Source organism: Dromaius novaehollandiae, chromosome W (genome assembly GCF_036370855.1).
Source record: "Dromaius novaehollandiae isolate bDroNov1 chromosome W, bDroNov1.hap1, whole genome shotgun sequence".
NCBI lineage: Eukaryota > Metazoa > Chordata > Aves > Casuariiformes > Dromaiidae > Dromaius > Dromaius novaehollandiae.
Window position 1 is genome coordinate 34,671,198 of NC_088130.1, and position 13,802 is coordinate 34,684,999.

General features: G+C 37.9%; 1 protein-coding gene and 1 long non-coding RNA gene across 5 annotated transcripts in view; one reads left to right on the forward strand and one right to left on the reverse strand.

Annotated features, from left to right (window-relative positions):
* LOC135324411 (uncharacterized) overlaps nucleotides 1–2,163 on the reverse strand; it is a 32,314-nt gene extending 30,151 nt beyond the window's left edge. For 3 of the 4 annotated variants that reach the window (XR_010385793.1, XR_010385791.1, XR_010385790.1), the window contains exons 1-2: nucleotides 2,092–2,163; nucleotides 20–93 (exon numbers count right to left, since the gene is read on the reverse strand). This is a non-coding gene — a long non-coding RNA (uncharacterized LOC135324411). Of the gene's footprint in view, nucleotides 1–19; nucleotides 94–2,086 lie in introns of all 4 variants that reach the window. The other variant, XR_010385792.1, reaches the window with a different exon arrangement.
* The window catches only part of LOC112980259 (protein limb expression 1), a 38,331-nt gene extending 24,579 nt beyond the window's left edge, over nucleotides 1–13,752 (forward strand). Inside the window, exons 3-6 of the mRNA XM_026094975.2 lie at nucleotides 2,124–2,264; nucleotides 6,486–6,581; nucleotides 10,933–11,010; nucleotides 11,728–13,752. Of these exons, the coding sequence (XP_025950760.1) occupies nucleotides 2,124–2,264; nucleotides 6,486–6,581; nucleotides 10,933–11,010; nucleotides 11,728–12,012 (600 nt within the window). The 3' untranslated portion in view covers nucleotides 12,013–13,752. The remainder of the gene's footprint in view (nucleotides 1–2,123; nucleotides 2,265–6,485; nucleotides 6,582–10,932; nucleotides 11,011–11,727) is intronic.
* Nucleotides 13,753–13,802: the final 50 nt, after the last annotated feature.

The following is a 13,802-nucleotide window of genomic DNA, read 5'->3' on the forward strand; positions in this document are numbered from 1 at the left end:
ACACAATGGTATTACTTACACTTCTTATTAAAGTGAAAAGAAACAATCCAGTTGAGTTAAAGTGACTGTGTCGGATACTGGATTCCTTAAGGCCTGGAGGAGAGAAAAAAGGACAATTGATAAAAGAAACTATGCGGACTGCTGTACTTGAACAAAAAAGAATAGTGTATCGTAACAAGAATAACAAATGAAAATGGATAGTTAAGAGATCTATCCATATAACATCTAAGTTTAAGTAAGACAAAGTCCTCTAGTAAGGCACAATTTCATAGCTATGAAGAAAATTACACCTAAATGTAATTGTGTACAAGTCTGTAAAAGTGTGTAAGTGTTATTCACTGTTGTTTGGCATTTAAACTGTGCTTGGGAATTTTTAAAAGACTGCTTTCATCAGCTTCTTACAAAAAGTTATTCAGCATGTCTCTGCAAAGATAGTTTTGGTTTTGATAACCATGGCAGTATTTGCTGGTCCCGAGTGCCCCTACTCTTTCACCCTCTTCATAGCTTATGAGAGGAATACAGTGATGCATCAACTTAATAGATTCATCTGCTTCAAGCTCTGTATTAAAACAACTGAAATCAAATGTCAGCTGGTTGTTTAGAAAGGCTAGGAATTTATTGCTATTATTATTACATTAAAATATAATATTTTTCTCACCCCATTCCCAATAAATTATTGTCTATAAGTGCAGATGGTGGGGTAGAGAGGCAGCAGCTGGAAGAGCAGAAAAAGGAGCATAGGAGAGTGACTTCTTTTCACTGTAACATCAGAGAATGGTCATCACTGGGACTGATGCACCAGCTCGGATACAGCAGCAACCTAAAGTAGCGCAGACAACCTGCACTCTGTTGCCTGGGGGATGTGTCTTACTGGCATGTGCAGGTCCATACTGTTTGCCAGGTTTGAGAGTGGAAAAGAATTTCACCCTGTGGTCAGATTGGCATAAATCTTTCAAGGCATTTTAAAGTCTGCCTGAAAGCCTCGGATGCAATTCATGCGCTAGGGTCATATGGATTTAATTCACGTAATCTATTCCTCGTAGTTGCTTGCTGATGCCTCAGGCATTGTCGGTGCTTTGGTCTCTACTTTTCACTGCCTGTGGTATACAATTTAGTCTTGTAAATGCTTTGATATAATTAAGATCCTTGGGCTTGATGTGCGGTACATGGGTGAGTCCTGACGACACATGTAGTGCAGCGGGGCAGGCGAGATGAGGTGGGGATGCTTTCTGGCCTTAAGACTCTGTAAGACTAGCAGCATGGCTTTTTGTCCAGGTCACCCCACAGAGATCAAGTCTAAGAATGCCCAGTGCCAATTAAATTAACAAATTCCCACGTTATTAAAATTAGAAATGCACTGTTTGCTGGTCGAAAGAGCTAAGACACTTGCACACCCTATTACAAACCCAAAGGAAACTAACACAAAGTGGAATTCTAAAAGATAAGATTAAACTAGCAAGTAGCACCCTGTAAACCATGGTAGGTCTGCTGACAAGCAGCTTGAGCAGCTATGCAGCAAAGGCAGGGTGGACAACAACGGGTGCCAGTTTTGTTTCAAGTTAAGTTGTCCTTTTCCACTAGTCAGAGCCCTTCAGATATTCCTCAAAATCCTTTACGTAGTATATTTGGTTTAAAAGAAACAAGGGACCACATGAGCAAGAAATTCAAAAGTGTCATTCTGTTTTGCAGAGCTCAAAACAGATCTGTTTTCTGAAGAAAATTAAAGAAAGAAAAACATCTAAGACATTTTCATCAAAAGACTTTTTGGAAACAATTCTCTCCAAACTTGGCTTCTGCCTGAACATGTGCTAAGCAGTGAATTAATACTTGCAGTAACTATTTAAAAATTCAATTAAAATGTCAAAGTCACAGAATTTTGACAAAGTAGATGAATTTTTAATTAAAACAATAATTTTTGTGAAACTTTGGGGTAAAGCTATTTCTCACTAAAAATATTTGGCTCTGAGAAGTCAGAATTTGTGAGGAAACTAATTAATATAATCTTTTTTGAAAAAAAACTGTATTTTGCCTTTCTCGTACTGAGAAGCAAAAAACATATCTGAGAAATGCAGTGGGAAATACAGACCTTACCTGAGACGTGAAATTTTTCTGTGCTTTTTCAGAGCTGCTTAAGCAGAGCAGAAGCAAGGCGAGATGCTGCAAAAGTGGCTTTGATCAATTCTCTCTTCAATGAATTGCCTTGTCGCAGGATCACAAAGGAATTCATCATGGAAAGTGTTCGGGAGGCTGTTTCCTCAACCAGCGTAAGTGCAAAACATCACTTAGAGAGTTTGGTATCAGTACAAGATTGCAGATTATGAATAAACTCCATTGATGGGATTATTAGAGCCTATGCAACTGTATCTTCACTGGTAGTACAATTAACTCAGAGTTTGCTGGCTTCTCTAGTATATGGGGTGATCTCAGTTTAAAAGAACTGGGGCGGGGGGGAAGTCATGTGAACATAAGTATGTGCACTTTGCAGGCAAAAACAGAGCCCTGAATTCTCTGAAATACCTTCTCAAACCCCAGTAATCTGTGTCTAAATGACTCTGAGCCAAGATAGTTATCTTCATTTACTTCAGCTGAGTTGTTTATTTGTATACTTGCAGAGTAATTTATACACATTGAAATGCGCTGGATTTACACCTGTCCAAAGAGCTAAATCTCTGTAGAACTGACATAGCTAATTTCAGGGTATTACTGAAAAACAGTGAAAGCCTCTGGGGTCACGGTACAGTGCACTGTTCCAGATCTTTAATTTATCCCTACATTTCTCTAAGGCTTCAATCCATAATAAGATACTGACTTTGGAAATGAAATTAATAGGAGAGAACCTTTATCATTAAATAACACCAGTGAGTTGGACACAACTCACAAAACTGACTCTTGCAATCCGCACTTGCTGTCCATTGGTGCAGTGTGCATGGCCCATGTGCAATGAAGATCAGTTCAGCTCAATTACTCCAAAGGTCTGAACCAACACTTTATATGAGAAAATCAAAACTCTGAAGCATCTCTGAAACTGGCGATAACTAGTTTACATGTACATTGTTGTACCATCAGAATCAGGGAAGTAAAGGAAATAGGAGGAACTTGATCCTGAGGAATATGGAGACAAATCTTACACTATGTCAGCTGAGGAGTTAGCAAAACTTCTCTATTTCCCTGGATTTGAGGTTTGGGGGAGAGGGGAGGATAATGTAGTATACACATTTTTATTTTTAAGTTTCTTACATAACATTTGGGGAAATTTTGAGAAACTTTTTAAGCTGGTGTGCAATCTTCTCAGATACAATTTGCCACTTCAGAAATGGCCACACTCCAAATGCCAATGACTCTTACAGCATGAACTACATGTAGCTTATTCAAATAAAAATGTAAAATATTAAATTCTGGTATGATTACAGCCTGCCTGTATTTCCCAAGTAGATTAGCCTTGCATAAACTGAAAATGATTATTCCATGTCTAGGTAACAAGTTAATCTTCAATAGTCTTCAATCGCAGTTGAGTGAATGGGATTGGAGTTCCTTCTCAGCCTTTAAAACTGGGTCTAAGTCTTCAGTTTTCATAAATTCTAGTTTTAAAATATATTGAACTGCCATTTCAGAGCAAGATGTATATCTGAATGCCTTATATTTCTTGGCAGTCAAATTTTTTTCTCCTTAGCTTACCATACATAAGCAAAAACTACTTGGGAAACAATTACATATTTATCATTACCCAATAGCTTTAGAGTTATGATTCTATTTATGCTAATACCCATTAATATAGCCTTGTAAAATTCTGCTTGTCCAGAGCTAGTAGATTTTCCTCCAGATGACAAGCAAAACTCAAGGTTTTAGTGTTTTTTCACCATTGTTCTAGTAAAGTTTGTGCAAACCAATTTTATGCTTAAAACTGTGGTAATTACGACAGTTCCACAAGGATGTGTTAGTCCTTAAAAGTTGCTTAGATTTGTTTTCTCTGAAGTTAATAACCAGATAAAATATTTATAGTTCTGAACAGTACTATGTGACAAATAGCATCTTATAGCGTAAGTAATCCTTATAAATGGAAGTGCTAATTCACTAAAAGGCGTATGTCACAGACTGAGGAAGGCTTAATTGAGTTCCTCATATTTGCAGAACTACTTGAAGGAGTTCTGATAAGTGTGGAATGCATTTTAGGTAGTTTAGAAATATTACTACTTCCTTGTATTTTGTGAGATGATCTGTAGTGTTCATCTTTCAAGTACAAAGCTTTGTACTCCTTCATAAGATATATTGAGAAGGAGGAAGTAGAAACAGAATAGCGTAAGGAGGTCTGGTCTATATCTGTTCTGTGGATGAAATACGGGTTTTCTTTTCCAGCACTGTGAATTTTATACATTTTAGAGGGGGGAAAAAATCCATAAAAGTTAAGAAAAATAGAGTATGATTTATTTGTGTGTGAAATTTAAAGGGAGTTTTGATTCAAGTAATTTATCATTTTTTATGGAAATTTTTGAGGTAAAAGGGTATACACATTGCAGAGTTCTGGTCGGATTTCCTCAGGGATATTTAAAAGCTAACATAAATATTTCAGCAGCAGTGTGTTAATGCTACAGCATTCAAAAGCTATAAATTTACTAGCAGAACCATATTGGGTAGAAATCTGTTCAACTTTGTGAAGTTGCCATTGAACACCTAGGGTTATGCAGAGGAATTTGTTCAAAATTGTCTTGTGTTTCTTTTCTAGGTTCCCCCCAAAATAGGGAGGGGAGGCAATGAATTTAAGTGAAATTCAGCCCCCTGTTACACTGGCTAGTTCATGCAGTTTGGGGATTCTACTGAAAAAGCAAACACAAAGTTCTGGAGCATGTCATCACACTTCATCAAGACAGCCACAGATGCACTTTATGAAATGTACTCATTACCATAGATGTACTTTATGAGACTCAAAACCTGCACAGTCAGCATTTAGGCACTGTGGCGATAAGCCTGCAACTAGACAGAACTGATTTAACTGAAGGGGCTTTTTTGGAGATACATCTCAAATAATTATACTTAAGAGTTTAGATGGAAGAGCAACAGTATTGCAGAGGTTAGTAAAGCCTGAAGGTGGGAGATAGCCTTTCTATCATTAGAGCAGGGGGATACTGAAGATCAGCTAAAGAGCAGCAGGGCATTAACATAAAAACATTTTATACTTCTGAGCCATCAATCACTCTCAGTTGAATTCAGAAGCGCACAGTGGGGATGTTGGTCTGATTCATAAGAAAAGCTAATTACAGCTTCAAAATTCCAGTCAATCATTGTAGTCCCATTACAGTCAATTTAAGTTAGAGCTGTAAAAATAAGGGGAGATTTTTTTCTTTTTTTTTCTTTTTTGGACTGAGGAAGGTATAAACAGGTCTTGACAGATTAAAAACAGTCTTTCCCTTTCTTTCTTCCTCTGCACTCCTTCCACAATCTCATACTTTCTTCCTGTCTTTACAACTGGCAGAAACTTTTGTTAGAACTCCAGAATGATCAGATACATTGCCTCCATAATTTTTCTTTTGGAGAGAAATTGGAAATCCCAAATTGCCCCTTTTCTCCTGTAATTGTATGTCTTTTTTTTTTTTTTTTTTTTGCGGGGGGAGGTGGGGGAATACCTCAAATCATTCTACAAGCTCTGCACTACCAAATATTTTCTGGAGGCTGACCAGAGACCTCCTCCTGCCCCATCATTTTTGAAAAATCATTGCTGGGATCATACTTTCTTTCTACTTCGCCTCCTCTTTTGCTGGAACGGGTGAAAGAAGGTCTTTTATTTCCAGTGTATGCCAGTGCTGAGATGCTTCAGAGCATATCTGAGTCATAGCAAACACCAAGTTAGAAATGCCTCTCTCAATTCACTGACTCATCTAGTGAAGTTGAGAAAGTAAGTTGAAAAATATGGCTAGATAGAAAAGAGAGCACTTAGAGCATAAGGTGAAGGGTATATCAGACAAAACAGCTACAAATATGTCAGTAGGATCCGCATGGGGGCCAGCTAAGAGACTCAAGCAAGGCTCTAGACTGCTTAGTGCTTACTGAAATGCAAAAATTAAGAGATTAAAGTATTTTTAGTTTATCCTATAACTCCTTCCCTCCTTCCCAGTAATCAACAACTCATTAGCAACTTAGCATTCTCATTTTCCATCACTCTAGGAAGACTGGCAAACATCCTAAGGCACCACCAAGTTTAAGGCTAGATGGATCAATACTTAAGGATAAAGAAACCAAAGTGTACCGGTTGTCATAGCCAATTCACAGTAATCAGATGGTACACAAAAGGTTGGTAAAATGAGTAACTGCCAAGGTAACTGTGACTGCCAGAACAGACTCTCAAACTCTTTGCTAGGGAAAGAAAGAGAGAGAGGAGCATTAAAAATGACTCCGGTTTGCAGTACTAGAACATGTTCATAACCGTAAGAAATACTACACATCATAAACCAGCCACTTCCATTCTAATTGCATTGTCTCGTCTCTTCCCTAAGGGTAACTTAAAGGATGCTGATGACCCAAGCACTAGTATTGGAGCCTATCACTACATGCTGGAGTCAAACATTGGAAAGACAATGCTGGAATTTCAGGTATAAGAAATAAAGCTTCTGCTTTATTCACCTTTGAATGAAGTAACTTATTTTCATGATTAAAGTCTAACAGAAATTGTGGCATTTGAAGTAAGCAGTGAGGATGCTGTGATGATGCAGAATGAGAGAAGATTGGATTAAGATCATAACTGAGTGATGAAAGGCTAACTTCTCAACTCCACTATAATAATAAGTAAAATGGTAACACTGTGTAATCACAATGTTAGAAAACTGGTAACAGCTACTTTCCCTCCTGGCTACTTACACCTGCTCAAACATGCTCTCCACAGTGCTGCGCTTAAATGACCATTTGATAAAATAGATTTGCCTCTTTGATTCCAATTCATAACAAAAAATATCAAGCTAAATCTACATTACTGAAGAAAATACTGAGGATAATAACCCTAAACTGGACTGGTACATCCTAAAGAGAGTATGACTTCCTGTTCTGGTATTTCAAAGAAATTCTAAAACACAGTACCAAACATGGGTGTATGAATTGCCACACGGTGTCAAATAGAACATGTTTAAGGACGAATATTCTTCTTACAACGCAGGTCATCTCGGCAGGATGGTGACCACCTCTGGCTCTCTGTCAGGGCCTTTTAACAATTTCACTCCGATTGAAAGAAGTTTAAGTCATCCCTTCAGGCAACTGATATATTGAGGCACTAATGAAATCTCCAGACAGCTGTTTGTTTATAGCTTTCTAAATAACCAAGTCATATTTAAAACCTTCATCCATAAACAGTTTTTTCATATAGGTACCAAAATAGATCCACATATTTCTGAGTCAGTTTGCTTTTCTTCCATTTGATGAAGTGTGAATTGGAGTGATGTCATATAAATCTCAAATTGCCTGCAGTATAGCATAGGGTTTTGGTTTTTGTTAATGAATAACAGAAGTTAACTGGAAGTGGGTGTTATGTTATTGGGAGCATTCTGCTTCACCTTACTGGTGCAAGCAGCACATGGCCATACGTAAGTATCAAATGAGTGGAAAGGAGAAGCAACTTCGGTAATGTAATCTGTATATTCCTAGGGCGTGCCCATTTTGAACTGCATGTTTCCAGAGCTGGGCCTTTTGGCCGAGTTGTGAGTTGTACCTGATGCAGCGGCATATGTCTAACAGACTAAAAGAAGAGATAGGGATGATGGCATCAGTGAAGAAGTTGCCACATTTATTCAGTACCGTAAATAATTATACTGTACTGGCAATGACAAACTTTTAGCATTGCAGCCATGGCCCAGGTTTTGTCCTTTCGCTGTCTGATCTCACCTTGTTTTCTTGAGCCCAAGCTGCACTTCATCCATGGGAAGAAACCAAAATTGTTAAAATCAGGCACTGAGAAAGAACACTCTCAAAATGCAGAAACATTTAACAGAGTAAGACTCTTTAACCTGTAAGCAGAGAGATCTGTGAAAGAAAACATGTCTGCAAATCCATCCGTTAACTAAAACATCCCAATTAAAACTTAAAGATCTTTCCTCCTCGCCTTGACAAGCAAATGAAGAGGACTTAGCAGCTGGCCCAGAATGCCTGAAGTACTACCATTACAAATGAGTGAGAAGCCTTCCCAAGGGGAAAGATTGATATCTACTGAAGACCTGTTAAAAGCCAATAGTAAATGAGAACTAACATAATAGGTTTTCACACACGGGAAAATTAGAACAGGCACTGATGGAGTTTACACTACTTTCCCCAAATTACTGAGTTTTCAAGACAATTTTCATCCGTTTCAGGGTCCAGCCCATGTGCTGTTGCAGGAGCAAAAGGAAACATTGAAAATGACAAAGAGAGCAATTGCCAGGCTAAATGTTAACTAAAAAGCATAGCATTGTGATTTCCCACTTCATAATCCAAGAGGCATTGAAAGGGGAGTGCGGGAATTATTTATACACAGCATTTTGCAATTTTCCCTGTGATAAGCTATATATTATTATCTGTCTTTTGAAATGCAAATATTAGAGCATTTAATTTAAAAATAAACACAATGGTTACTGATTTCTTTTACAAACAGTGAATGATCAAGAATCAAATGCAAAGGAATGCAGCATGAGACAACATTGCTTTTGAAGCCCGAAAAAAACCTATCACACTCCTTAGCTTGAAGCCTCCAGTCATGTAGCACATCCTTTGGGTTTCCTTCACTTGTTACAGATGAGTCACTCCATGGTTTGGGGAGCTTTTGCTTTGGGTTTGTGTGTAGTTTTGGGCTTTTTGATGTGGAGGAAAGGAAAAAGCTAAGATGTATACAACAAGGGGTAGATAGTTAGGTCAGATCTTGGGTTAGTACATACTTCAGTCATAGCATTTCTGGTACAAAATCTTTACCTGTAGTAAAAGGAAGCTCTTATGGGGACACCTCATCCTTGTTTCATCCATCAATCTAATTATGATACTTACTATGAATAGAGTACTGCTGTATACATACCACGTGAAAGGACTGTACTATCTGTTAGAGCTAGTAAGCACATTGTGGAATCTCACATTCCAGGCAGCAGACAGAATTACTTAGTGCAAGTTCTTACTCTCTTTAGCAGGCCACTTGCTCTATGTCCTAAATATTGCCATCTAAAATGGAGATAGAATTCATTATATTGCACATATAGTCTCCTTCACAAATTGAAAAGAGTAAGGCAGCCAAGCTGATGACAAAGTTTACTAGCTAAACGTTCATGAAAAGAATTGGAACTGAAGAATCTGATTGAACACCTAGACAAGCAAACTAGTTCTTACAATACGAATAAAGGTCTATGTTTTGTATGCAATGTAATATAGAACATTTTCTCAGATTTCTCAGAGAACCCCTCTGACCTCCGCTTTGTCAGAAGATTCCCAATTCACTCAATATTAACAAGCTAGATGCAAGAAAACAGCTGTAGGCCAACGTTTTTGGAGAAAGAACAGCAAATTGTCCTGAGATAAGAGAGACTAAGATTCAGTCTTTATTCTGCCCAGTGTGTAGCAAGGGTTTGAACTGCATCGCTGACTACAAAAATCCCTGTGGCCTACTGAATTAGTCTTTATCTTTTTCTCTCTCGCTCTCTTCAATTAAAAGAGTAAAACTTTTGGGTACTCTGACACTCAGACACCAACTCTATACCTTAATAGTTGGGCAAGCATGGATTTAACAGGGCCTGACTAAGTAGCAGTCTGGATTAGCACAGATATATGCAGCTCCAGAGGGTATATGCATCTCCCCTCTAGCTCTCTCCACTTGCCATTACCATCCATCCAAAACCTTCCACGGGACCTTGGCATCATGCAAACAGGATGATTTTAGAAACACTCCCATTTTAGAACAGGAAAAGTCTAAAGTCCAAAATGTTGCAGGATGAGGAAAAACATTTCCATCCAGGCTGCACTCGGAAGTATTCCAAATGTAGTAATGTCTGGATAGACAAGGATCTAATTCAGTGCAAATACGCACAGAATCATCTAAAGGTACCTGTTGACCCATTAAAATGCAACAACCACATTTCAGTTGAAACAATTGATCATGTTGTGTTCCACAAAAGTCCTAAATACTTAGAGAGGGTAACTAGACTGCTTCAGTTGTATTTAAATAAAACCAAATACATTGATAATTGGTAACAATTTTGTTTATGGCCACTGGAGGTCTGCCCTGACACTAACATCCTATTACAGGATTTGTCTGTTAGATAGCAGCCAGCCATATGTGGATCCATTTTTGTGTATGTGTAAAGATAGATACATAACTTAGATGATGACATTCTTTTTGTGATTCTTGCCCTATGCAATTCAAAGTTTTGAGATTATTAAAACTGATATAATAATGATTTGGAGCAAGGATTTCAGATTAATTTCAGATATCATTGCTAGTGGACCAAACTCAATTTTTTGTGCTACACATTTCTCAGTGAAGGATAGAAAGCAAGTAATTTAAAATCTGCCATACTAGCTATGTGCAGAAAAAACAAAAAAATATTCAGCCTGGTCACCAGAAGTTTGCAAGTGTTTTGGACATTAGTGTTGGATTGTCAAAAAGCTCTGAATGCCCCATCACTGGGACTACAGACAAGGTTGTGATGGTCACTTAATGGCAAATAAAGGCTTCTTTACAAATCAGTCTTAAACCTGTATTATTGAGAATATGAATATTATTCAGTACTCATGCATTTTTTATTTGCTTTGAAAGGGGAAATACTAGCTTCCAACTGGCTGTCCATATGCCTTTCATTATACTACTTAATGTGATTAGGATCAATTTTGTTTCTTTATGTCATCACCTTTAAACACCAGATCTGCTCTATTCTTTTTCTTTTAAGAGCAAAGGTGTGGTTTTTGAAGATTTCAATCAGTAACCAGCATGCTCTGATTTTTCAGGAGCTGATGATCATCTTTCAGCTTTTGCATTGGAATGGTAGCCTTAAAGCCCTACGTGAAACAAAGTGCTCCCGGCAGGTACGACACCACATCAAAAACCTGGCTGTGCGAGTGAGTGGTTAACTGCCTGGGGTTAAAATATTCAAAGAATTTTTTTGAAGTCCTGAATGAATTTGGTCTTCCTTTATTTTAATTTATACTGGATATTGGCTAAAGTTAAGTTTTGAAATAGATTTATGTTTTCTGCATTTATCTCTTGCCATCATTGCAGGAGGCCCAGACTATTACTCAGTTCTGTCTATCAAGAAACAAGCAGAAAATTAACTTGAGAAAAACTGTAACTACAGCATTTTTGTCTTCCAGTTTTGTGAAAACATTTGGAAATGTACTAGGCTGAACAACTTGAAGATATTTTTAACTTCTTAAATTAGGCTATGTACCGTATTACATTCTGCAGATAATTTATGCATTCCGAGTTGTTCAAATGGAAGAAAATCACTTTCAGCATTTAAATTACTGCTTCTCTTCAAGAGAAGTCCTCATATGCAGAAGATATGTTTAATTATAGCTTAACTTTTTAAACCTCTTATAAAGCAATTCAATATCTGATGGGCATTTTATTCCCTTTCAGTGGGCAGTATTTGAAAGACATACAAAATGTTATGGAAGGGTTGTGCTGTAATTTTTGCCCAGAGCTGAATGGTTCTGCCAACAGCTGTTTAGTAAAATACAAAACAAGGCAAAAAAAGTGTTGTTACTAACATCCACATCTTGTGTCACTTTCCTGAATAATAGGAAGTAATTTCCTACTACTCCCAGCATTCCTTAGATGAAAGGATGAGAAGTCACATGGCCTTGGACTGGATTATGAAGGAGCAAGAATCTCCGGGAATTATTTCTCAAGAGCTGCAAGTGGCGCTTAGAGAACTGGAGGAAGCCAGGAAAGCTGGGCAGGAGTTGAGGTTTTACAAAGAAAAGAAAGAAATACTGAGCTTAGCACTGAGTCAGATCTACAGTGATCAAGTTGCCTCTTCCTCACAGGATGATCAAATGAGCTTGGCCCTGCATGGCTACCACTAACCTTGAAGAAGGTGTTTGATGTTGAACAATAACACGCATACTCTTCTCTGTTGAAAAGGCCACATGCATAAATTGGTAACATTCTTTTCACTGGCTTTTTAAATTTCTGTATCTAGAAGCATTGGCATCTTTTTTTTTAATTTTCATTTTGACAGACAGAAACACTACAGGTCAATGAAGTATTGATACTGTGCTATACATAAACCAGAAAGGGAAACAAACTGCAGAAACCTTTCATGGTACTTTGGAGATTGAGGTGTTGTTCTGCACAAAGACTGTCTACATTTTCCTCAACAAAGATGTAAAAGCTATGATCAGAAATCTAGAGTGTTAGCAGTAAAACACAAAAAGAATTCTGGTTTAGGCACTGGTGCCTGTTTACTCCCAAACTCCTCCGCAGTACCTACGCTTCCTCCTGGCCGTGCTAGCAGGTGCTATGGCTGAAGTTCATTTAGTCTATTTATTCAAGGGCAGGAATACCCTTCCAAGCAAAAGAGCTGCACCATACAACTAATGCCCCAGATTTCACCTGTTTCAGTCTCTGTTGAAATCAAACAAGACACCGCAAAGTTGTAAGAGCATAAATTATTAAAATTATTAGGTTGACCATGTTCTGCCTAGTACAAATAACAGATGCTGTGTGATAATAGTTTTGTTATGACTTCGGAAAATTGCCATGCTCTGATTCTGCTGCCAAGTAAGGTCTTTCACCAGGAAAGGTTTCTCTTTTTCTTCCCTTTCAGAGAATAGTGGTTCACACACACTGAAACAAATAGCTACTGAGCTTTAAGATCTTCCCTTCCCCCATGCTGTCAGCCCAGTTCTTCTGCTAGAAGTTACCACCCCAGGAGCAGAGTCAGCAGCATGTGTCTGCATGAGGCACACACACATACTTGTCAGCCTGTTATTTTAGCTGCTGATAAAGGCAAAAATGTGCTAAGATGCCAGACAATGAACGTCAACACATTTATTCCTGATTTTTCTGCTCTACAGTAGCTTCTGCAAGGAGAATGGATACCGGGCAGGGCTGTAGTTTAAATCATCTCAGTGACCCCAGTAGTAACTCCTAACATCATTTAAATATACTTTAAACATTATGTATTTCAACATAAAAGAGACATACTTCAGATGGAGGAGGAGGAGGTGGGAAAAGTTCATTTTAGTCTCTAGTACAAGTATGGACCCAGCTATGTCACTATTCCAAAATAAAAGACATAGGAACTGGTCAGCAAGAATGATCCCACTGCAAAACCATTCACACCACTGGTAATTGCAGCCCACTGCTGTGGGTCACAATCTCACTGCAGAGAGAAACAGCTGGCATCCTGTAAAGGTACTTGAGCTCTCTGATGAGGGATGTGTGATGCTTGGCCAGGGCTCATGCCCAGCATAGAGGGAGCCGTCACGCTTAGAGCCCACCTACAGTAAGCACAGCTGGAAAAAAAGAAAAAGAAAAAGAAAAAGAAAAAGAAAAAGAAAAAGAAAAAGAAAAAGAAAAAGAAAAAGAAAAAGAAAAAGAAAAAGAAAAAGAAAAGAAAAAGAAAAAGAAAAAGGAAAAGGAAAAGGAAAAGGAAAAGGCAGAGGAAGTGCACAGTTTTGGAAACTTTTGGAGGTTTATTTCTGAAGGAGCTACTTCACTTGGCAGAGAAACAACCACTATTCTAGAGTACTAGAATAACGTGGATTGCTTTGATTTTTTTTTTTGTTCTTCAGATGCAGAAATAAACAGTCTTACCACAATGGACTGACTGATAATTATTTCAGCGTTCAAACTTAACTTTTCCTATTAG